This window comes from Eublepharis macularius, chromosome 2, assembly GCF_028583425.1.
Source record: "Eublepharis macularius isolate TG4126 chromosome 2, MPM_Emac_v1.0, whole genome shotgun sequence".
In the NCBI taxonomy this organism is placed as follows: domain Eukaryota; kingdom Metazoa; phylum Chordata; class Lepidosauria; order Squamata; family Eublepharidae; genus Eublepharis; species Eublepharis macularius.
In genome coordinates this window covers 70,251,807-70,273,953 of record NC_072791.1, presented here as the reverse complement: position 1 = coordinate 70,273,953, position 22,147 = coordinate 70,251,807, and the positions used below count along the sequence as shown (strand labels likewise).

At 44.8% G+C, this 22,147-nt stretch overlaps 1 protein-coding gene across 1 annotated transcript in view; it reads right to left on the bottom strand.

Annotated features, from left to right (window-relative positions):
• The window catches only part of HEATR4 (HEAT repeat containing 4), a gene marked incomplete at its 5' end in the record, with an annotated part of 43,356 nt that extends 32,329 nt beyond the window's left edge, over positions 1-11,027 (bottom strand). Inside the window, 3 exons of the mRNA XM_054969942.1 lie at positions 4,978-5,115; positions 5,550-5,737; positions 10,102-11,027. Of these exons, the coding sequence (XP_054825917.1) occupies positions 4,978-5,115; positions 5,550-5,737; positions 10,102-11,027 (1,252 nt within the window). The remainder of the gene's footprint in view (positions 1-4,977; positions 5,116-5,549; positions 5,738-10,101) is intronic.
• Positions 11,028-22,147: the final 11,120 nt, after the last annotated feature.

Below are 22,147 nucleotides of genomic sequence, written 5' to 3'. Positions count from 1 at the left end.
AATTGGCCAGGTAAGACAGAGCCAAGGGTTCCTGGGCAGGGGGATGCCAGGCCTAGAAATGATTGGGTAGGACTCCCTCTGGAACTGAAGTACAGAATGCAAGAACGTAAGAAGAGCCTGCTGCATCAGTCAAGTGGTCTATCTAGTCCAACATTCTGTTTCACACAGCAGCCAACCAGCTGTCCTGGAGGGCAAACAAAGCGTAGAGGCCGAGCCCCTCCTTGCTGCTGCCTCCCAGCACTGGAATTTTGCTGGAGGTTCACTTCAGTCACTATGGCTAGTAGCCATTGATAGACCTCTCCTCCATCAATCTGTCTAATTCCTTTTTAAGGTTATCTGTGCTTGAGACCATCACAATCTCGCCTGGTAGAGAAATCCACAGTTTAATTTAGGGTTGCCATTCTGTGTTGGGGGTGGGAAATCCCCTGCTTCCACTTTTTGTTTCCTGCTGGTACTTTGAGCAGTAGTGTGTGAATAATTTTTTTAAAGGCCTTCAGGCCAATGACGTGACATGACTTGAAGAAAAACACCAAAGTAGGACTGACCCAAAACTCTAAAACCATATTTTCAGTGATTTCTAGAGAAAATTGATGTTGTTTCTGAAAAAAAACACAGAGTTTCTGGCAATTCCTAGAGAGGTGTGATATCACTTCTGGATTTTCCCCAGAAGTGACATCAAACCATTGTTGATGACTGCCCCTCCTCCCTTGTCCCTGTCTCCTCCCCTGGTTTCCTGCAGCTTGACTGTCTGAGCCTGGAAACCATAGTTTAATCACTCGTTCAGTAAAGATGTATTTCATTTTATCTGTTCTGAACCTGTTTCCAAACAACTTCATTGCTGCCCTCGTGATCTAGTATTATAGAAGAGGGAGAAAAAGCTCCCTCTATCCACTTTCTCCACCATGCATAATTTTATAAAGCTCTTATCATATCTCCCCATAACCACCTTTTTTCTAGACTGAAAAAATCTCAGAGCCAAAACACACGTTAAGAAATACCTAGGTTCAGCACGTGTTCTCTTACCTCAAGGTTTGCCAGGATCTGTAGGCGTCCTGGAAGCTTAAAGTTTAGTATTTACAGAGCAGCAGGGAGGGAAATACAGGCACCTGTATTTCCCTTCCCCTTCCTGCTGCTCTGTAAATGCTAAACTTTAAGCTTCCAGGATGCCTACAGATCCAAGCAAACTTTGAGGTAAGAGAACAAGTTTAGCATTTACAGAGCAGCAGGGAGGGAAATACAGGCGCCTGTATTTCCCTTCCCCTTTCTGCTGCTCTGTAAATGCTAAACTTTAAACTTCCAGGACGCCTACAGATCCCGGCAAACCTTGAGGTAAGAGAACACGTGCTGAACCTAGGTATTTCTTAATGTGTGTTTTGGCTCTCAGACCAACCTTTCCTTATAGGAAAAGTGCTCCAGTCCCCTAATGATCTTGGTTGCCCTCCCTTGTACTTTTCCCAGTTCTACAATGTACTTTTTACAATAACCAGAACTACACACAGTATTCCAAATGAGGCCACACCACAGCTTTATACAGGGGCATTTGAATCACTTTCCAAATAGCCCCTAGCACAGAGTTTGCCCCTTTCACCTCTGGGTCGACATTGTCATTGAGCTTTCCACAACAACCCCAAGATCTGTTTCTATCTCAGTGTCAGCCAATTCAGATTCCATTTGAGTATATTTTAAATTAGTATTTTTTGTTCCAATATGTATTACCTTACACTTAGCCACATTGAACTTCTTTTGCCACATGGCAGCCCTCCTGCAGCGCTTCACAATCCACCTTCGCTTTCACCATTTTGAATAATTTAGTATCATTTGTTAACTTGGCTACTACACCACTTAGTCCCAATTCCAAATCATTTATGAGCAAATTAAATAGTACTGATCCAAATGCTGTTCCTTGTGGGGCCCCGTTGCTCATTTACCTCCATTGCAAGAAAGGTTCATTTATTCCTACTCTCTGCTTCCTGCCATTTAACCAGTTTTGAGGACATATCATCCCATGAATAAGCTTACTCAGGACTGGAGTCTTTGATGAGGAACCTTGTCAAAAGCCTTTTGGAAGTCCAAGTATATGATGTCTACTGGATCACCCTTATACACGTCCTTGTTAACTTGTTCAAAGAACTCCAAGAAGTTCATGAAGGAGGACTTCCCTTTGCTGAAGCCCTGTTGATTTCCTCTCAACAAACTTTGTTCCTTAATATGCTTAACAATTTTCTCTTTAATAACAGTTTCTACTAATTTACCTGGAACAGATGTTAGTTTAACAAGCCTGTAATTTCCTGGATCCTTTCTTGACCCCTTTTTAAAAACTGGGGTGATATTTGTTATTTTCCAGTCATTTAGCATATAGGCCAATTTTAGTGACAAGTTACTCATACTTAATAGCAGATCTACAATTTCATATTAGAGTTCTTTAAGAACCCTTGAGAGTATTCCATCTGTACTTGCAGAGTTACTGGTTTTCAGTTTTCCAAATAGTCCTAGAATTTTATCTGTTACCACAATTTGACTGTTCTTCAGATACCTTTCTCAAAAACAATGGGCATGTGCCCTACATTTTCCACAGTGAAAAGAGATGCACAGAATTCATTCAATTTCTCTGCCATCTTCCTTAAGCAATTCTTTGATTCCTTTGTCATCCAAAGGCCTATCTTCCCAGTCAGTTTTCTTCTCCTGATACCTTCAAAGAAATGCTTATTGTTTATCTCAATGTATTTGGCCATCCACTCCTCACATTCTCTTTTTTCACTTGCCTTATTGCCAATTTACATATTCTTTTTTCCCCCAAAATTTGTGCTCCTTTCTGTTCAACCCCATCTGGTAAATCTTCCTCTTTTAAAAAGAAGACTTTTTGCCCTTTATGGCTTCCTTGACTTGAGCGGTTAATCATGCATGCATGCATCCTTTTAGCCTTGTTGGTATCTTTCCTGATTTGAGGGATGCATTCTATCTAAGCCTCAATCAGTGGAGTTTTAAATACTTTCTAGGCATTCTGGAAGGATTTGTCTTCCTTAATTCTCTGTTTTTAACTTCTAACTTGCATCCTCATTTTAGCAAAGTTCCCCCTTTTGAAGTCAAAAGTTATTATTTTGCACTCGGGAAAATTTCTGCTAAATGCAGAGCTTAACAGTATTGTTATTACTGTTCCAAATCAGTGCAATATTTACATCTCACACTTGGTTTTGAGCCAGCTGAACAACAATTCCAGAGTTGCTACACCTCTAGTTGATTCTCAGTGAAATCCTAAACAGAATTACTCCAGTCTAAGCTCATTGAAATCAATAGGCTTAGACTGGAGTAACTCTGCTTAGAATTTCACTGTTAGTGACCAACTGCTCCAGTGCACATTTATGATATTAAGAAAGCTTGTTTCTATGGTATGACTCAAATATATATTTGTTATATAGGACAGTTGTAGTCACCCAGTAATACAACATTCTCCCCTTGAGTCACCACTCTTATTTCCATCTCCACCTTGAGGTCTGCCTCCTGATTTTCGTCAGGGAGATGATAGGACACCCCACTTTTAAGTAACCCTTAGGGCTCAGTTTCTCTACTCGTAGTGATTTCATGAGAGAGTTTCTTCCCCTAATGTTTGTTAGCTTATGTGACTGTATTTTTTTCTTTTGATATATAGAGCAAAGCCACTCCCAACACATCCCTCAAATTCCTGTCTAAACAGTTTATATCCGGGGACACCAGTGTCCCATTGATTTCCCCCATTTCTGAAATGTATCCTACATCTACATTGTCATTTAGCACCAAGCCCTCTAGCTCCCTGATCCTGGCTCAGAGACTTCTAGAATTGCCATACAGGCATCTGTACCTTGCTTCCTCTCTAGGGATACACACTTCCCTCAGCCCTCTAGTTCCCTCACATGGCCCTCTTTTACTGCTCTATTCTCATCCTCATGGCCTAGCTCTCTCTCATCAATATTTTCCCAATACTTTATTACATCATCCATTTGGGATGAGTTGTCCCAAACCAGAGGATCTCCAGCTCTTGTTGACTTTCCCCCAGAAGTTAGTTTAAAAGCTGTGAAGGGGCTGTGGCTCAGTGATCCAACACATGATTTTCATACAGAAGGTCTCAGGTTCAGTCCCTAGCATCTGATGAAAAGTTCTTGAATTCTAGATGCTAAGGAGGAGATTTTTTTATCTACTTGGACCCTGAATGGTTGCTACCAGTCAAAGTAGATTAAACAGAGCTGGACTAATTATCTAACAGCATAATGCAGCTTCCTATGTTCATATGACCATTTGACAGGAAACTGGAAGGCTGTGATCAGTTTCAATGCATATATTTATTTCAGTAATTCTCAACAGCATACACTGAAAAAATACATACCCACACATACCCACTGTAGAAGGTACACTGGCCCAGGGTTGTAATTTGGAAACCTATGGCTATAGTTGCATGTTATTTGACAATGAACATGTTCATTTTTGCTACCTTAGGGAGCTGTGATCCTATCTGCTGTAGCGTATTTTTCAATATATGATTACCATTCTGTATTACATGACCATATGCTACATTTTCTACACAATTCCTGGTTCAGTTGGTCAAAGTTTTAAAAGCAAGAAATATGCTACAGTTGTTTTCAGCTGGCATTTAAGTGTTCTGCATATAAGGGACCACTTGTAATAAATAAATTATTTTCCAGTAGAACTTAGATCCACTCTACCGTCTTTGATGCTATTTTTGGTAGGATTTCAAATTAAACTTTTATCTACATACCAGTTTGCAAGATGTTCTCCATTTCCATTGGAAAGTCAGAATGGAAATTAGAATGTTCATGTCCTTGAACACCTATTAGCTAACAATGTTTGCACTCTCATCATACAAACATACTCAGAAGTAAATCATGTTACTTAGTTCCAAATAAATTTGTTCAGGATTAAAGTGTTTAAAATAGTATTACTAATTGAAAAACTCTGCTCTGCCTTGTTTAGTTTTTCTTCTCTTACTTGTTTTTTTGGGTGGCCTGAAACTCCAAAGCTCTGGAGGTCTTGGATACTGCGGTTGGAGGTGTTTACAGTATTCGTCACGATTATCCATAACAATGTAACCCCCCTTTGTATCTTGATGCACAATATTAGCTGACCCTAAATATGCAAAGAGGAAAAATAGATAGTGTAATTAATTTAGTGCTTGATGCCCCAAATGGCATATAAACATATACAAAATGACAGCCAACTAACAATTTCTCCGAATGTTTATAGACATGTTTATAGGTATGCAGAAAAAATAACAGCATATGCACAGGCGGTCCAACATCTATAGAAACATATTAAGCTGTGACTGTATGAACACCTGCAATTCTTGTAATTGCATCTCACTGGGAGAAAGGCATCCATTAAAAATCCTTAAATAAATAAAAAAGTTATAATGCTTGCCATCTTTTTCAACACACAAGATTTGATTCATCATGGTTGAGCTTTGGGCTAGCTAATCTTTGAGCTACCAAAATAAGATTTGGATCACCCATCCCTATGTAAGTTTATGCAAAACGATTTATGGAAATTCCAGATATACCTACCAAAATAGAGCTCTTGTTCAAAAACATTCTCAGTGGTGTATGAATATTTCCCAACCTGGGAGCTTAGCCGTTTCCAATGCTTAATAGGAGTCACCAGTTTGGGTCTCTGTTGTGATATTCCTACCATTGTCTTGTTGTCTCCAGATGGATCATCTCTGCACAGTGCTCTTGAGTGGAAAGATGGTATCCTATGAGATGAGATGTGCTTTCAGTTTAGAAATGGTTTACAGTGCGGGACGTAGAGAAATGCATTTAAATTTGAAGGTGAGGGCTGTACAGGACCTTCACGTTTAGTTTTAAAAGCTTTTCTCTCTCCTAACAGAGGAAAGACAGCATGGGGGAAGTTAATTGCTCTCAAGAGTCACTTAAGTACCCAAGTACCAACCATCCAAGCTTTAGAAATGCTAATGGCCTTCCTGGCCAGAGACAATGAAATGGTCATCTCAGACTTCCAATTAGAAGCTGACACCTTGGGGTAGGGCTGCCAGTGGGGGCAGGAGATCTCTTGCTCTTAGCCTCTGCCCTCCACTGCCACTCATCTTACTGGCAGGGGAGGAGGCCCGGGGAACAGGCCTGGGAGGCAAAAAACCAGATTGGCTTCTGTGAAGCACAGTAGCATACTCGCCGCCAGGCACAATGATGTCACTTCTGGAAATGATGTAATTGCACCTGCTGGGAACGCATGTGAAAACATCTTCCCGGTTAGTACTGTGTCCCCCCCCCCCACCGCTGCTGCTAGGAGGGTAAGGGGACCTGGCAACTCTATCTTTGGGGGTGAAGAGAGCCTAGAATGTATTTTCCTGGAGATTTCAGGAAAGGATTCTTTGACCCATAAGGTGGGGGGAGTGGACAAACAAAGATAATAAATTAACCTGGCATGGAGGGAGAGGGGTAATTTTGGCTGATGCCATCTGGGTGAACGAGCTCTCACACTTCAGCTCCAGCTGATGGCCGCCATAGCAGACTATCAGTTGGAGCAGACAAAGGGCTGGTTGCCTGAACAAAGACACAAAGATAATGGGACATTTTTAGAACACTGTAACTTACAAGCTTAAAAGCCTGCCTGAGACCACGACCAACTAGGCCATGTAAAGAATGAGAGACAGAGAAACTGTGTTTTTACACCTTTCTTTTGTATTCCATGCTCTATTCATTGCTGTGCTGAGAATACATGTGTGGACATTTCACGTTAATTGATTACTGTTTTGAATGCTGGTAATTTTTCTCTTTACCTCATAGACATCCATCATTCAAACACTCTATTCAAAACAGGGGCCAGGGGAAGGGAGGCAATTAGTTGGTAAATCACTAATTCCCCAGGAGTGTGCAAGTGTGGTAATGATCCCCAGGCTAACCAGTCACTGGATAGTGGGAGGCTCAGGCACTAAGTGGAGCCTTAGAACATCAATGCAGGAAGGAAAGCAGTACTGGATATCTTGGGTAATTCCTAAAACAGCCAGTTGATGGCAGTGGTACCAAAAAAAGGAGAAAAAAACTCTTGGAGGGCTGGGCAAACTGAGAGCGCAGTGCTTTGCCAGGTGAAAACTCAGGCAGGCACTGGTGCCTAGATGCCTTGGCAGCCCACAGGTCAATTCTTTGAGCAGGGCTGTTTGCCAATTTCTGGTTCACCAAACTAAGCACAGTTATAAATGGCAGCCCACCAGGTAGGACTACCCCCTCTTGAAATAATAAATTCTGATAACTGCCTGAGTTGTGGAGGTAGACCCTAGACTGAGTCTAGTGATGGAGCGAGGATAGAGGGCAGTGGTTTTTGAGAGGTTTGTGAATAAATGTAAGAGCTTTCCAGTGAGTCTAGAGTCTAATCTGTCTAAAGAATAGACCTTAAATAGGAAGGTTGTGACTTTTTTGTGTAGTGGTTAGAGCGGTAGGACTCTAATCTGGAAAATGCTTTAAGCCAGCTGGGTGACCTTGGTTCAGTCACAGCTTCTTAGAGCTCTCTCAGCCTCACTCAGCTCACAGGTTGATTTTCGTGAGGATAATAATAAATAACACACTTTTGTAAATTGCTCTGAGTGGGTATTAAGTTGTCCTGAAGGGCAGTATATAAATCAAATGTTATTATTATTATTTTCTGATTGGGTGCAGCTTGTACTTCCTTGCAGCATCCAACTGCCACTGTGGAAACAGGATGCTGAGCAAAATGGACTGTTGGTCTGATCCAGAATGGCTACTCTTGTGTTCTGATATTGCTAATACCATGGAATTAATAACGAGTGTTTTTGCTGCCTATAGCAGATTGCAAAACAATGGGGATGGAGGTGTTGTCAAGTCCAACAAAGTCCATACATGACTAATGACCAATGTTTGGTTTGGTGAACAACAAGCACAAGGAGGCCAAGGAGGCCCGCCTAGCCCTGACTAGAGCCAGGTCCTTTTTGGTCCTGGCTCCCATCTGGTTGAATGCTCTGTCTGCTGAAATTAGGGCCCAGCAGGACCTACTATCCTTCTGCCGGGCCTGCAAGACAGAGTTGTTCCGCCAGGCATATGGCTGAGGTTGGGCCTCCGCCGGCCTGGAAAAAGGGGTGTATAAATCTTAACCCACCCTGTGAAGGCTGTCCACCATCCTGTTTTAAATGTGTTGTTTTTAATGTACATGAATTTTTAATTGTATTTTTAATATGTTGTTATCCGCCCTGAGCCCGCTTGCAGGGAGGGCAGAATAGAAATCTGAAATAAATAAATAAAATGTTTGGTTTAAACAGAAATTGTGCATTCCTTTCATGTTCAGAATAGTTTTTGTATGTTATCTCAGCAATCCTAACACTAACCTTGTAAGACAGGCCCATGTTACAGGTGTGGAACTGAGAGACAGTAGCTTACACTAAGCAAATTCATGGGTAGGCTGATATTTGAATCAGCACCTTCTCCATTCATATAACTCATGTCCTTACATTCCTTTTCTACGCAAGGTTTCTAAATCAGATCTGAATGAGTTCACTCATTGAACTTACCTATTCTTGAGTTACCTTTGAATGGTTTGCCAATAATACTTTAATGCTTTCCTTGAAGTTGTAAATAAAATAAGTGAATCATGTTCTGCAAATAATAGCATCAACATAAAGACTGTCCCATTTGGTTATTATTCTTTCCAACTGTGTAATACTTTTTGAGATTTAGTAGGAGAACTTTCTATTATAATCAGTTATAAGCTTATTAAAATTGCATTATGTTAATTCTAGTAAGAATACTAAGGTCAGAATTTGACATAATCTTAAAGTGCCCCGCTATGCAGAAACAATGAGAACATATGCACAAGTTGTCAAGCAGAGTACAATGAAGTCAATGGGAGTAGAATTGTGTAATTAGGATTGCACTGTTAGCCTATAATCCTATGCACATTTACCTGGGAGTAAATCAGTGACAATTTATTGCCATGTAAACACATTTTAAAATTTTAGTGTATTACTATCAGCACCATCTGTCGAAAAAACATGGGATTGTTTGATATCACTCATTTCTCTAAAGAAAATTATCAGTAGAAAGGCTATGTAAATGCACCCTTGAAACATTTCTGTTCCCCTTATCCAACACAATTTCTCTGTTCCATGCAAGAGAGAATTTGCTACTGGATGACTTTGTCAGTCCTTGCCTTGTTTCCCCTGTTGTGATGAGGAAATGCAGGATACACAAGAGACACTGGCGCCCAAATAGGCAACCCTGTTTCCAGTTTCCTGGTAATGAAGCAACAAACACCATCGATTTCAGGCTGAGAGGAGATGGCTTCACTTTATGGAGTCAAATGGGCAGGATGAAGATAACCATTTGCACAGAAAAAGCAAGGCAGAACACTTTTGGGATATCCTGAGAGGTCCATTTACACTGATAATGTGTGCTTTGTTATAACTGGGTAAGTGTGCATGACAGCACCATTGAGGGCAGAGATAAACCCTCTCAGCTGAGAGATACAGAGTTAAAAGACTGAATACGCTCTGTATAAGTGTCTCTAACATGAATCAAGGTATACTGCATTTCCTTATAACAACCCCAAATATGATTTTCTAGTGCTGCCAGTGTCCTTTATTTCCAGCTCAGATCTTCCTTTTATGACAATACCCAGGCTAACTATGGTCATATACAATCTGATTCCCCTTGAAAATAGTGATATAATGAAAGTACATAGAATTCTTGACCATTGCCCAATTCTGTGTGGCTCCTGAATGGAGCTGTTGACCAAGCTGTGTTGTGTCTGGTACGCAACAATAATATCAAGCCCTCTGCCAGCACCTGTAGTGGAGAAGCAAGCATCATATCACTGTCAGCAACATAAAAGGAAAGCTTCAGAGGGCAACACTGACATGACTTTACTCTATAGTGTCACAAAAAGTCATGCTTGGTCCATCTCTAAACTGAAAGGGGGTGGAAGAATAGCAGATCTAAACTAAAACGTGAATGGAATGGTGCTGATCTTAGTGTCAATGATCCCAAGCGCAGTTGCATGGATTTAAATCCCAGCAAATTTGCTTCCAAGAAATGCATGGAGTGTTAGAGCATAATGCACCCTCCATTCCAATCAACCAGTCTTGTTCCTTACCTATAATAGACAGGGAGAAGTGTCTCTGGTATCTTTTCTTCAAAACTTCGAACACCCACGCCATCTTCCTCTGCCATGATTTCATCCAGTAACTCTACATCACTGCCAGAAGGAAGCACGTATCTTATGCTCTCCCAGTCATATTTTTGCTTCTTGAAACCCTTTAGCTTACCCTGAACCCAGCCTCCCCGGGAAGACTGGCTGTTCACAATCCACTGAGCCGTAGCCTTGTTCAGCTTTCTCAACAGACTTTCTTCCCATCCCTTGTCCTTGTCCTCTGGCTCATGGAATGTGATGCCCTGGGGTGTTCTTTTTTGCCATCCTTTGGTCATCAGGGTTCCTAACATGTCATGAGGTTCCGTCAAGAATATCTGTGAAGGAGAATCACAAGGAAGAGGAGAAGGAGGAGAGATGGGTACGAGCAGAGATGGTTCTGCAAGGGTGCTTTCCAGCTTGGCTTTCCAGACACACTCTTCCAAGCAGAAAGGAACATTGTCAGTGGTTTGCTTGGAAGGAGCAATGTCTGTTTGAATCAATGGAGGTAGTTCCTTCAAAGGTTTAAGCTTGCTTGGCCACCTTGGCTTCTTAGTAGTAATTTCTTTGTGAACGATGTTGGAATAATCATATACATGCTTCCGATCATATTCCTTATAAGACAGAGTTGCTGGCTCTCTGTGCTTTACCACCTCTTTTGAAAAATTTAAGTCCTTGGCTATAGTCTTGAAGCAAACCTTCTTGTATTGTGCATAGTGCCTCGTGGAGTGGTATGTTCCTTTCTGGTACACTGCGGGTACCTGCTTGTTATCAGTTCTGGCTTTCAGGCTAGACTCAAAAGGAAAGGGATTTTTGCTCTTGTAGAAAGTAGGTATTTCCATCTTTTCAACAGTGAAACTTCCAAACAATGAATAGAATTTATAAAATATTAAATTTCAGTTTGAGAGGCTGTGTAAATTAAATTTTGCTCTTCTCTAAGAAGACACACTCCAGAGTTTCCTAAACCACAATAAAGGGAAAAGTAAGGATGAATTGTTTTTAAAAATGTAGACAATTAATTTGATTTAAAAGCCACTATGATGCTTACTTAAATTAGCGATTACTTTGGAATATTGTTACCATTGGCTCTCCATGGTGGATGTATGTGAGCACTAAGATTCTGATACATGACTAGGATGAGCATGAATCCCCCATGCATGCTCATCCTAATCATGTAATGTACCAGCATCAGTGCACATACATCCACCAGGCTATCAGGTAGGAATGCTGGCTCTTCATGAGCTGCAAGGGAATGCTGTAATGTTACCACCCACGATACCACCATGTCCCCTTGCTAGCTTAGTGCTTTCTCTTATTTTATTTATTTATTTATTAAATTCATAGTCCACTCTCCCCCAAGCGGGCTCAGAGTGGATAACATCACATATGATATAAACATAATAAAATCACATTAAAAATCAGAATTGTTTCCCTTTAAAAGAAAGAACCAGTCTATGATTTTGAGAATATTGCCTCATCAGTAGCATATTATGATATATTACAATTTGCAAATAGTTTTATTTATATTAATTATTTATTATTATAATACTGCACTTTTCTCCACAATGGGGACCCAAAGCAGCTTCCAACACCCTTCTCCCTTTATCCATTTTCTCACAACCTAACTCCATGAAGAAGGCTTAGCACTGGCCCAAAGTCAGTGAGCTTCTGTGGCAGAATGGAGATTTAAACTCTGGCATCCCAGATCTTAGTCCAGCATTGTATTCACTATGCTACTGTACTGTTGAGGCAGCTGCCCTACAGCATACTTGTCTTGCTTGGAAATATCCCTTTGAAATGACTTCCCTTTAAATATCATTTGAATCCTGCAGAAAACCTTTAATAACCAATTACAAATAAGGAGCACGGTCATAGAATAAGCCAAATCTCTCCATTTTCACTATCCAGTTCATTCTCCTTAGCAATACACCTGTGCCGTGCTGCCACTATTTTGTTCTCTTTCTTAGCTCCAGAGGCAAGACTCTCATTGCCATCCATGCAACTCCTTCCATTCCCATCGAAATACACTCGACGCTCCATCAACCCCATTGAACTCTCACTTCAAGCTGTTACTTGTTTTTGCCATCAGCCATTTTCGCCCTGGAAGAAGTGTCAGTTGTCTATGGCCCAACATACATTACACTGCTGCTTGCAAAGGTCTGCTCAGACACTTTTAGTTGGTTTACAGTGCCTTCTTAAGCAGAGTTGCAGTCTTCTAAGCTAAATGACTTCAGTGGACTTAGAAGGATGTAACTGGGCTTGAAATCCAGGTCCAGTCTTCGACTGCAGACCAACACAGCTACCCACCTGAAACTGAGCTTTAGAGTGTAATTATTTTAAAGAACGAATGTAACTTTACTGAACAAAACTGCTCAGACATTCATATATTCTAGGTACAATTCCCTTTTAGCTCTTGCTTGTGAGTGCTTCCTTTTCTTAATCATTATACCACTATAAATTTTCTAGTCTTTAAGAAGTTCCAAAATTCTTTAAACTTTTCTTAAAGCGACAAGTGTACATTCTGGAATGTGTTTACATTATAATAATTTGTACTACTGATTTTATTTAGAAAATTTTTTATGATGACTACATGGAATACAGGTCACTGCGGCCATTAATCTCCTTTTTCACTGTCATATATTGAATTTAAATCAGAAAATTTGAAATGAACTGCTGAACAAACATCTCCTTGTTTTTTCACAAACCGCACCAAGTTCAGTTGATTAGTATTCCTGTCAGATCGTCTTCGTCCTTCTGTGCAGCCCCACATTGGGACTGCGCAGGCGCAGGCCAGCCGCGGAAAAGATTTTTCTAGCTCTAAGAGATGTGAGGGGGACGTTCGGATCCACCGCGCATGCGCGCCGGTGTTCCCGCCAATTTTGAATGCATATATATCCGAACGTCCCCGGCATTCCCTCAGTTCCTTTTTCGCCGCCGTCGAAAAGGTTCTTATTGTCTAGCGTTCGTTTCAAGCGTCTCTTCGGAGTTTTGGATCGTTTCTTCTGCTGGTCGGTATTTTCCCCTTGTCATCTGTCGGGAGATACCGTTCATTATGTCGCAGACATCTTTGTTTAAAAAGTGTCATAAATGCGGCACTAAGATGACCCATTCGGACGGCCATGAGCTCTGCCTCATCTGCCTGGGCGAGGGGCATGTTGTCGAGCGCTGCTCCATTTGTATGTCCTTCACTCCGAAGGCAAGGAGTGATCGGAAGGCCAGGCTCCGTGCCTTCTTGTGGGATGCCAACCTTCTCCCCCCCAAGCCGTCAGGCTCTTCGGGAGATAGGCCGCGCTCCGCCGCTCCGTCACCGGCGCCGTCTCGTAAGTCGCCAGAGCCGCTCCCCTCGGAACCGACGGGGCAACCCGTTCCGGAGGCCCGTCCTGATTCCGGTTCCGGGGATCGTCCTTCGAGCCGGAAGGCCAAGAAGCGTTCCGCGCCCAAGCCGAAGTCCTCCTCCAAGCCTTCGGTTCGGGAGGCTGTTTCGGAGCCCCCGTCCAAGAAGGCCAAGGCGAAGTCGAGGGCCAAGGACCGTGCATTGTCCCCAGCTCCGACTGTGCTGCCTGGTTCTCCGGCCGAACCAGTCCTGATACCCGACGATGTGGTGAGTCTCCACACCCCGTCGCCTCCTTGCACGCCTCCTCCGTCGGTTCCCGAGGAATTTGTCTTTTGAGCGCTCCCTGCCGTCCGCCCCGGCGCCTTCAGAGGCCTCCGTTCCACTGCCGTCTACCTCGTCGGTTCCGATGCCTCTTCGCTGGCCTGCCCCGGTGCCTGCTCCTCTGCCCCCTTGCCAGCCGGTCGCGGGGGTTGGGAACATGACCTCCTGGCAGGATTTTGTGGCGTGGTTCCAGCAGTCGCTGCCCTTCCTGCAACATCCGTCGGTTCCGATGGTCTCCGTTCCGGCTCAGCCAGTCGGGCTCCCAGCACCCGCTCCTCCACCTCCGGGCTTACCTCTGCGACCGCCGGTTCCTGCAACTTATCCGTCGGCCCCGACCGCTCACCGGTCTTCGGTTCCGACGCAAACCTCGCCGGAGTTTTCGGATTCCGAGGATGATGAAGGTCTGGCGTCACCGTCGGAGTGCTCTTCAGACGCGGCCTCGGATCCTTCCCCGGATGACACCGTGGGTGGGCCCCGCTCATCGTCCCCGAATGACGATTACAGGCTATTCTCCGAACAAATGGTGCGGATGGCCGCCGCGCTGGAGATAGACGTCTCCTCCACGACCTCCAAGCCCAAGAGTAAGCTGCTGGAGGCGCTGTATTCCGGGTCCCCCGCGTCGGTGGCGTTTCCCCCTGTGGAGGATTTTGTTGATAACGCTCTCGCGCTCTGGCAGGCGCCGGCGTCCCTGTCCGCGACGGCAAAGAAGGTGGAACGGTACTACCGTTTAAAGCAAGATGATTGCCCGTACCTCTTCAATCACCCGAAACCCTCGTCGATCGTGGCTGAGGAGGGTCAGGCTCGGTTCCGTTCCGGTTCCTCGTCGGCCCCGGCGGACCGGGAAGGCAGGAAGCTGGATGGCGTGGGCAGGAAACTCTACTCATCCGCGTCTCTGGGATTCCGTATTGCCAACTTCCAGGCCATAATGGGATCCTATAATCTATTCCTGTGGAAGAGGCTGTCTTCTTACCTCTCCGACCTCCCGGAGGATCGCCGCCACCTGGTTAAGGCCCTCCAAGCCGAGGCCGTGAAGCTGTCAAAACAGCAAATGACAGCTGGCAAGGACGCCGCCGACTCTGCAGCGCGAGCGATGGCAACTTCGGTGGTCCTGCGTCGGCACGCCTGGCTCCGGTCCACGGCCCTGCCTCCAGAGAAGAAGGCGAAGGTGGAGGACTTCCCGTTCGAGGGGCCCCAGCTCTTCTCGGAGAAGACGGATGAGTCCCTCTCCCTGATGAAGAAGAATCAGCAGACGGCCAAGTCCCTCGGGGTCGCCCCCTCAGCCCAGTCGTCGGGTCCGAGGTATCGCTATGGTCGGTTCCGATCCTACCAGACCCCTTACCAGCCTTACCAGCAGCGTCAAGGGCGCTTCTTCTCGGGCCAGTCCTACGGTCACCGATCCTACTCTGCCCAGCAGCGTCACCCTTCCAGGCGCTCCGGCCGGTCCAAGGGCAGGCAACAGCCCTCTTCGCCCAAGCCTTCGACCTCGGCGCAGAAGCCCTCGGTCTTCTGACTGCGCCTGAACGCTCCCCCGTTGGCCTCCGAGGGTGCTTCCTCTGCTGCCCAGTTTCTGGACAGGCTTCGACCTTTTTTGCCCTGTTGGCAACGTGTTACTTCTGACGCTTGGGTCCTGTCCATTGTGGCCCATGGTTACAAGTTAATGTTTACGGATGCACCCCCTCTCTCTCTCCCTCCCCGTTGTTCTCCATGTTGTGATGTTGTGTTACACAATAATGTTATGGAGTTGGTTACCAAAGGTGCTGTCCGGGTGGTCAATGTCTCTACTTCCCCATGGGGATTTTACTCCAGATACTTCCTTGTGGATAAAAAGGGTGGAGGTTCCCGGCCCATCTTAGACCTTCGAGGCCTCAATGGTTATTTGAAGGCTGAGAAGTTTCGCATGCTGACCCTGGCGCGAGTCATGGAACTCCTGGAAGTGGGCGTCTGGCTGGCCATTCTAGACCTGAAGGATGCCTACTTCCACATTTCTATATTTGAGGGCCACAGGAAATACCTGCGGTTTGTGTATGGGAATTCTGTGTATGAATATACAGTGTTGCCCTTCGGGCTAGCCTCTGCACCCAGAGTCTTCACAAAGTGCATGGCCACCGTAGTGGCATACCTGCGGTCCCAGGGTTGCTTTATCTACCCGTACTTGGATGACTGGCTCCTGGTGGGACCCTCGCCTGACTCTCTCCAGGCCCATATTGCCCTCACTTTGTCCGTGCTGGCTAGGCTGGGCTTGGTGGTTAATGGGGATAAGTCTATCCTGACCCCAGGCATGGCCATTAGGTTTATTGGGGTCCATTTCAATTCCCTGCTGGGTAGAGCCTACCTGCCCCCTGACCGGTTGGCCAGGCTTTCCGCTTTGGCCCGGCATTTTATGCATTGCCGGTATCAGACTGCCCTTTTGGTTCAGACTCTGTTGGGCCTTATGGCCTCCACCACAGGGGTGGTTTTCTTTGCGCGCCTGCGTATGAGGCCTCTGCAAAACTGGTTTGTCCGGAGGTACAACCCCCTCACCATGGGTCAGCACCAGAGGTTTTCCATCCCCAGGGTGGTGCTGCGCTCTCTGGCCTGGTGGACTGTCCCTGGGAACCTGTCTGAAGGTTGTCCTTTCGGCCCCTTCCTAGCCGAGGTCACGGTTTATACCGATGCCTCCAACTTGGGATGGGGGGGGGCGCTGTGGACAGCTTTCGGCTCAGGGCATCTGGTCCCCATCTGAGGCATCCATGCATATCAACCTTCTTGAGCTTAGGGCGATCCGTTACTCCCTCGCTTCTTTTGCAGATGCCATTCGGAACAGGAGGGTTCAGGTCCTGTCGGACAATACCACGGCCTGCTACTACCTCAACAAGCAGGGAGGGACGGTCTCGCTCAAGCTCTGCAAGGAGGCAACAACTCTATGGAATTGGGCCATGGTCAACAACGTCCTTCCCAGAGCCGTGCACATTGCCGGGGATCTCAACACCTCGGCGGATGCGCTGAGCAGGGTGTTTCTGCCTCAGCACGAGTGGTCCCTAAACAGGGTTTACCTCGACCAGGTTTTCCGCACATGGGGCACGCCGTTGGTCGACCTCTTCGCCACTGCCCGCAACAAACAGGCCCCGCTGTTCTGCTCCCGGGCCGGCATTGGCCGCCACTCCCTAGGGGATGCCTTCCAAATACCTTGGTCCCCAGGGCTCTTTTATGCCTTCCCGCCCTTTCCGCTCCTGTACAAGGTTCTTTCCAGGGTCAGGGCCTACCGAACCCGCTGTATCCTCGTTGCCCCTCGGTGGCCTCGCCAGGATTGGTTCCCCCTTTTGCTCTCCCTGTCCCAGGGGCGATGCCTCCCCCTGCCTCACGCCCCGGACCTCTTAACCAGGGACGGGGTGTGGCATCACGATGTGGCTGTACTGAATCTGGCTGCCTGGCTTCTGGGCAACCGGGAATGAACCTCTCTTCTGGGGTGCTTGGGGTGATCTTGAATGCCCGGAAACCGTCCACCAGGTTGTCCTACCAGAGGAAGTGGTCACGTTTTTCCCGGTGGTTGGCCCCAAAGGGGGTTTCTCCCTTTAGTTGCCCGCTCCCTGTCATCCTGGACTACCTCCTGGATCTCTGCTCCCAGGGCCTTGCGTTTTCCAGTATTAAGGTCCACATGGCTGCAATCTCTGCCTTCCATGAGCAGATTGATGGGAAGTCAGTTTTTACTCACTGGCTTTCCAAGCAGTTCCTGAAGGGCCTGTTCAAGACCTTCCCTCCTAGGGCCCATCCCATTCCACAATGGAGTCTCTCCCTGGTTCTCTCCCAGCTGATGCTCCAGCCCTTTGAGCCTCTATCTTCTTGTCCCCTGCCTTTGCTCACTCAGAAGGTGGCTTTCCTGGTGGCAATCACGTCCTCTAGGCGTGTTGGGGAGCTGTCTGCCCTGCGGTGTGACCCTCCCTTCCTGCAGTTTTTCCCTGGTACTGTCATGCTCCACACTAGCATGGAGTTTCTGCCCAAGGTAGTCTCAAGGTTTCACCTACAGCAAAAGGTGTTCCTCCCTTCCTTTTTTCCAACACCTTCATCCCCAGGGGAACGAGCACTACACACATTGGATGTAAAGCGTGCTTTATTGTTTTATTTGCACCGCACCAAATGTTTCAGGAAGTCTCCTGCCCTGTTTGTGTGTTACTCTGGCCCTCGCAAGGGCTCACCTGCTTCTGCCCAGTCCATCTCTCGCTGGATTGTGTCTACGATTAAACTTTGCTATCAGCATGCTGGAGTCCAGTGTCCCTTGTTGGTTACCGCTCATTCCACTCGAGCGCAAGCTGCTTCTGCTGCCTTCCTACGAGGAGTGCCGCTCCGGGACGTCTGCCAAGCTGCGACATGGTCCACTGCAGACACTTTCATCAAGCACTATTCTGTGGATGTGCATGCACGACGTGACTCGGCTGTGGGCACAGCTGTCCTGCAGTCCTTGTTCAAGTAGACACTCACACCCGCCCCCATTGGTGAGATGCTAGTTACTCTCCCAATGTGGGGCTGCACAGAAGGACGAAGACGATAAACAGGGTTTCTCACCTGTAACTGTTGATCGTCGAGTCTCTTCTGTGCAGACACACATTCCCTCCCGCCTGCCCCGCTGTGAGTGCTTGGTTTCTTCCATTGTTTCTCCGGCGGCTCAGGTGAACTGAGGGAATGCCGGGGACGTTCGGATATATATGCATTCAAAATTGGCGGGAACACCGGCGCGCATGCGCGGTGGATCCGAACGTCCCCCTCACATCTCTTAGAGCTAGAAAAATCTTTTCCGCGGCTGGCCTGCGCCTGCGCAGTCCCAATGTGTGTCTGCACAGAAGAGACTCGACGATCAACAGTTACAGGTGAGAAACCCTGTTTTTACCCTTACTGCTTGGATCATTCAAATTCCACGTATTTTGTTTTGTTGCTTTTTGAAGTAGAAAAGGTTTGTATTTGCCTTTCAAAATAATTTTCAGAATGATTTTCACAAATCTGGACATGTATAGGCATGAGCAAATTGCAACAACCTATGTATCAGAACTCACCGTCTTGGCTTCTCAGTCCTGTGAGGCAGTTTACAGTCATTACCTGGCAACCAATGATGTACTTGCATTCTGTCACAGTTAATTTGTCCATTGTTTTGATTGGTTTGTTTTTTTAAAAGGAACTTCCAAGCTATTTCATAAGGCTTTAGTAAAAAGTCTTTCAGTTTCCTAAGTTCTATGTTACTGTACTTAAAGAGAAAGCTAGTGTGATATTAACATTTACTGAACTAACATTGGCAATAGCACACACGTTTTCAAACTACATTCTATAGAGAAGATCTTTGAGCTATCTCCAGGCAAATATTTGAGTACCAAATACACAGGAACAGCTACTGATTTACAAACTTGTGCTGAGTTCCTCCATGCTAATATAGCTCTACTTCCTAGGGAGGGGTGGGGGTGGAGAAGCTGCAGCCCAGGCTCTTCCCACATAGTTAAAGGCCTCTGCCATCATCTTCATTATGTAGAAAGGAGCCACACACACTGTGGTGCTGCTACATTTGTGAAAATAAAGAGATGCCTTATGGCAGTCAATCTGGAGTGTGTGTGTTTAATTTACAGTTTGCCATCTTTGAAGACAGCAAGGCATGAACAAACAATCCAACTATTCACTGTCTTAGTTGGTCAAGGTGACTTTATTATGAATTAATAAAGATCATTTTTATAATTAGATAGTAATGCAGTAAAATGATTGTAAAACATTTATTCATTGAGGCCATCTTTCTCCATTTGGATGGGTTAGAAGTTCGATTTTTTAAAAAGTCATACCTTTTTTAAAAAAAAAGAAGCAACAGACTTTGCAAATTAACCAAAAGAAAAAGAAACAGGCTTCATCTCCCCCCAAAAAACCAGTCTCATGAAAACTGAGGAAGGCACCAGCTGAGCTGAGAGTCAATTTTTTTAAAAAAGAGGGGGAGTTGAGAATCAGCCTGCTCAAACTCTCCAGGGAATTCTGGAGTAAGAGAATGGTAGGGCAGGGCGGGATTTCCAAACACATTCATTTATTCATTCTCACACCTATACACTCTCTCGCATTCTCCATTATAGGCTCCCAGCATGTTATATTTAATTACAAACCTTGATTTCCATACCCCCTCCTCAAAAGGCTTGGGAAACATGCAAACTGAATGCTATTATTTTTGTCACTCTACTCCCACCACCCATTTAAATGATGCCTCCTGCTAGCCTGAAATAGTATCTTAATGGCTCATAAATTCAAGGCCGTACATTTTAATACTATTTGCCATAGTTTTGCCCCCTTTTTAGTTTCACCATCTTAAATAAATCTCTTTTATATTTAGAAACAGTGGCTTGAATCTGCTGGAGCATTTCTGTGGACAGAATGATGTCCACCCTTAGAGCATGACTTTCTCACACACACCCTTTCCCTTGCAGCCCAAAATGCCTGCTGAAACAACTGGTGTGTATGTGAGAATTCTAGACTGTATTTGGGTGGCAAGAAAGTAGTTCTCTGTAGGTGAAATAGTTTTGTCCACAGAAACACTCCAAGCCTGTGTTTAACATTGTAATTAACAACACTAATGACATAAAATTAATTGTGGTGAAAGAACAGTAAAACTAACCTCTTTCTCCCTGGGCATAACTAGAATCAAGGTCCCCAATTTACATTGAGGGTGAGATGACTTTTAGAGAGAGAATGATTATCTCAACTGCCAAAGGGATGTCAGTATTTTGGTATGATCCTTAAAAAGATGGGTAGCCCACTATGTTCAAGTGTTCTTACCCTCAAATAAATATGCATATGATTGTAGAAAGTAGGAAGAAAGTATTGAATTAAATGAATTCCAGAGGCATAGCTGTATTGTGAGGGGGGGAGGGGGAGGTCCTACAGTACTCCAAAGCATTTATTTGTAGATGAACTGTGGCGTCTACTTACAAATACATGAATTTTTATTCTTAGCTAGTGTATATACATATATTGCACAACACCTAGGTACAGAGAAAAATGTTTGTAAATGAGACATTAAGAACATAAAAAGCCCTGCTGGATAAGAACAATGATTCATTAGTCCAACATCCGGTTTCCCCACAGTAGCCAACCAGATACTCCTAAAAGCAGGATGTGAAGGCCGAAATCACTTACCATCATTAACCTGCAACAATTAACATTCAGAGGTACACTGCCTCAGAACTTGGCAGTTCCGTTTACCTACCATGCTAAACCTGACTTTCATGAAATTATCTAATCTCTTATAGAAGCCATCTAAACTACTGGTCATCATTATGTCCTGTGGCAGTGAATTCTATATGTTAAGTATGTGTTGTGTAAAGGCCTTTCTTTGCTGAATCAAGTCCAGCTGAAGTTAAGATGTAGAGGTTAGTATATGGGAGACCTGGTTCAAATCCCAGTGACCTTGGGCCAATCATTCTCTCAGCCTAACTTGTTTTACAGGTTGTTCTGAGGATAAAACAAATGAGGGGAGAACCATGTGATAAACTACTTTGGGCTCCACAGGGAAGAAAACTGAGGCATAAACATCTTGTTGTATGATCCTACTGAATATTTTATGTTTTTAATATGTCGGTCTTAGAACTGCTTATGCTCTGTTTAGCTTTTCTTCAGCGCTGTGTTAGATTCCTGCTAGTTTGAAAGCTTTGCAAATATGTTTTTATATACCTTATTAGTGTTGTTTATTGAAATGTCTTTGAAATTGACTGTACTGACTCACACTGTGTACTCCACCTTAATTTATTATGAAATTACTTAGATTTTAAATTGTTTTAGAGTTTTTATGTATCTATTGATTACGTAACATTGTTGTGATTATGTTTTTAAATGATGTAATCCACCCAGAGCCTGTTCGCGGGGAGGACAGAATAGAAATATAATTAAATAAATAAAGTCTCAGTGAGAAAGGGAGGCTATAAATAATATAAATAAATATCTATATAATTGAACATACTTTCCATGTGTTTAGGATTTCAGTGAGTTTCAAAAGCTTAAAATTATTCATGCATTTGTAGAATCTGATTGAGTGAATTAAACCGGATAAATCTGAGCGCTCACGTGCTCAAGGCTTGGGTCAAGAGGGCTGAGAGTGGAACCACAAGTGACAAAAGTCACAGATTGGACACTTGTCAGCTTCCCTCAAGTTTTGATGGGAAATGTAGGCAGCTTGGCGGAATGTTGGACAAATGACAGTTGAAAAGTCCATTGGACAGCAGACAGAGCGCCAAGCTGCAAGACTAGGATGCCTACATTTCCCATCAAAACTTGAGGGAAGCTGACAAGTGTCCAATCTGTGCCTTTTGTCACTTGTATTTCCGCTCTGAGCCAGCCTATCCGCAGCTCCAGTTGGAGAAGAGGAGCCAG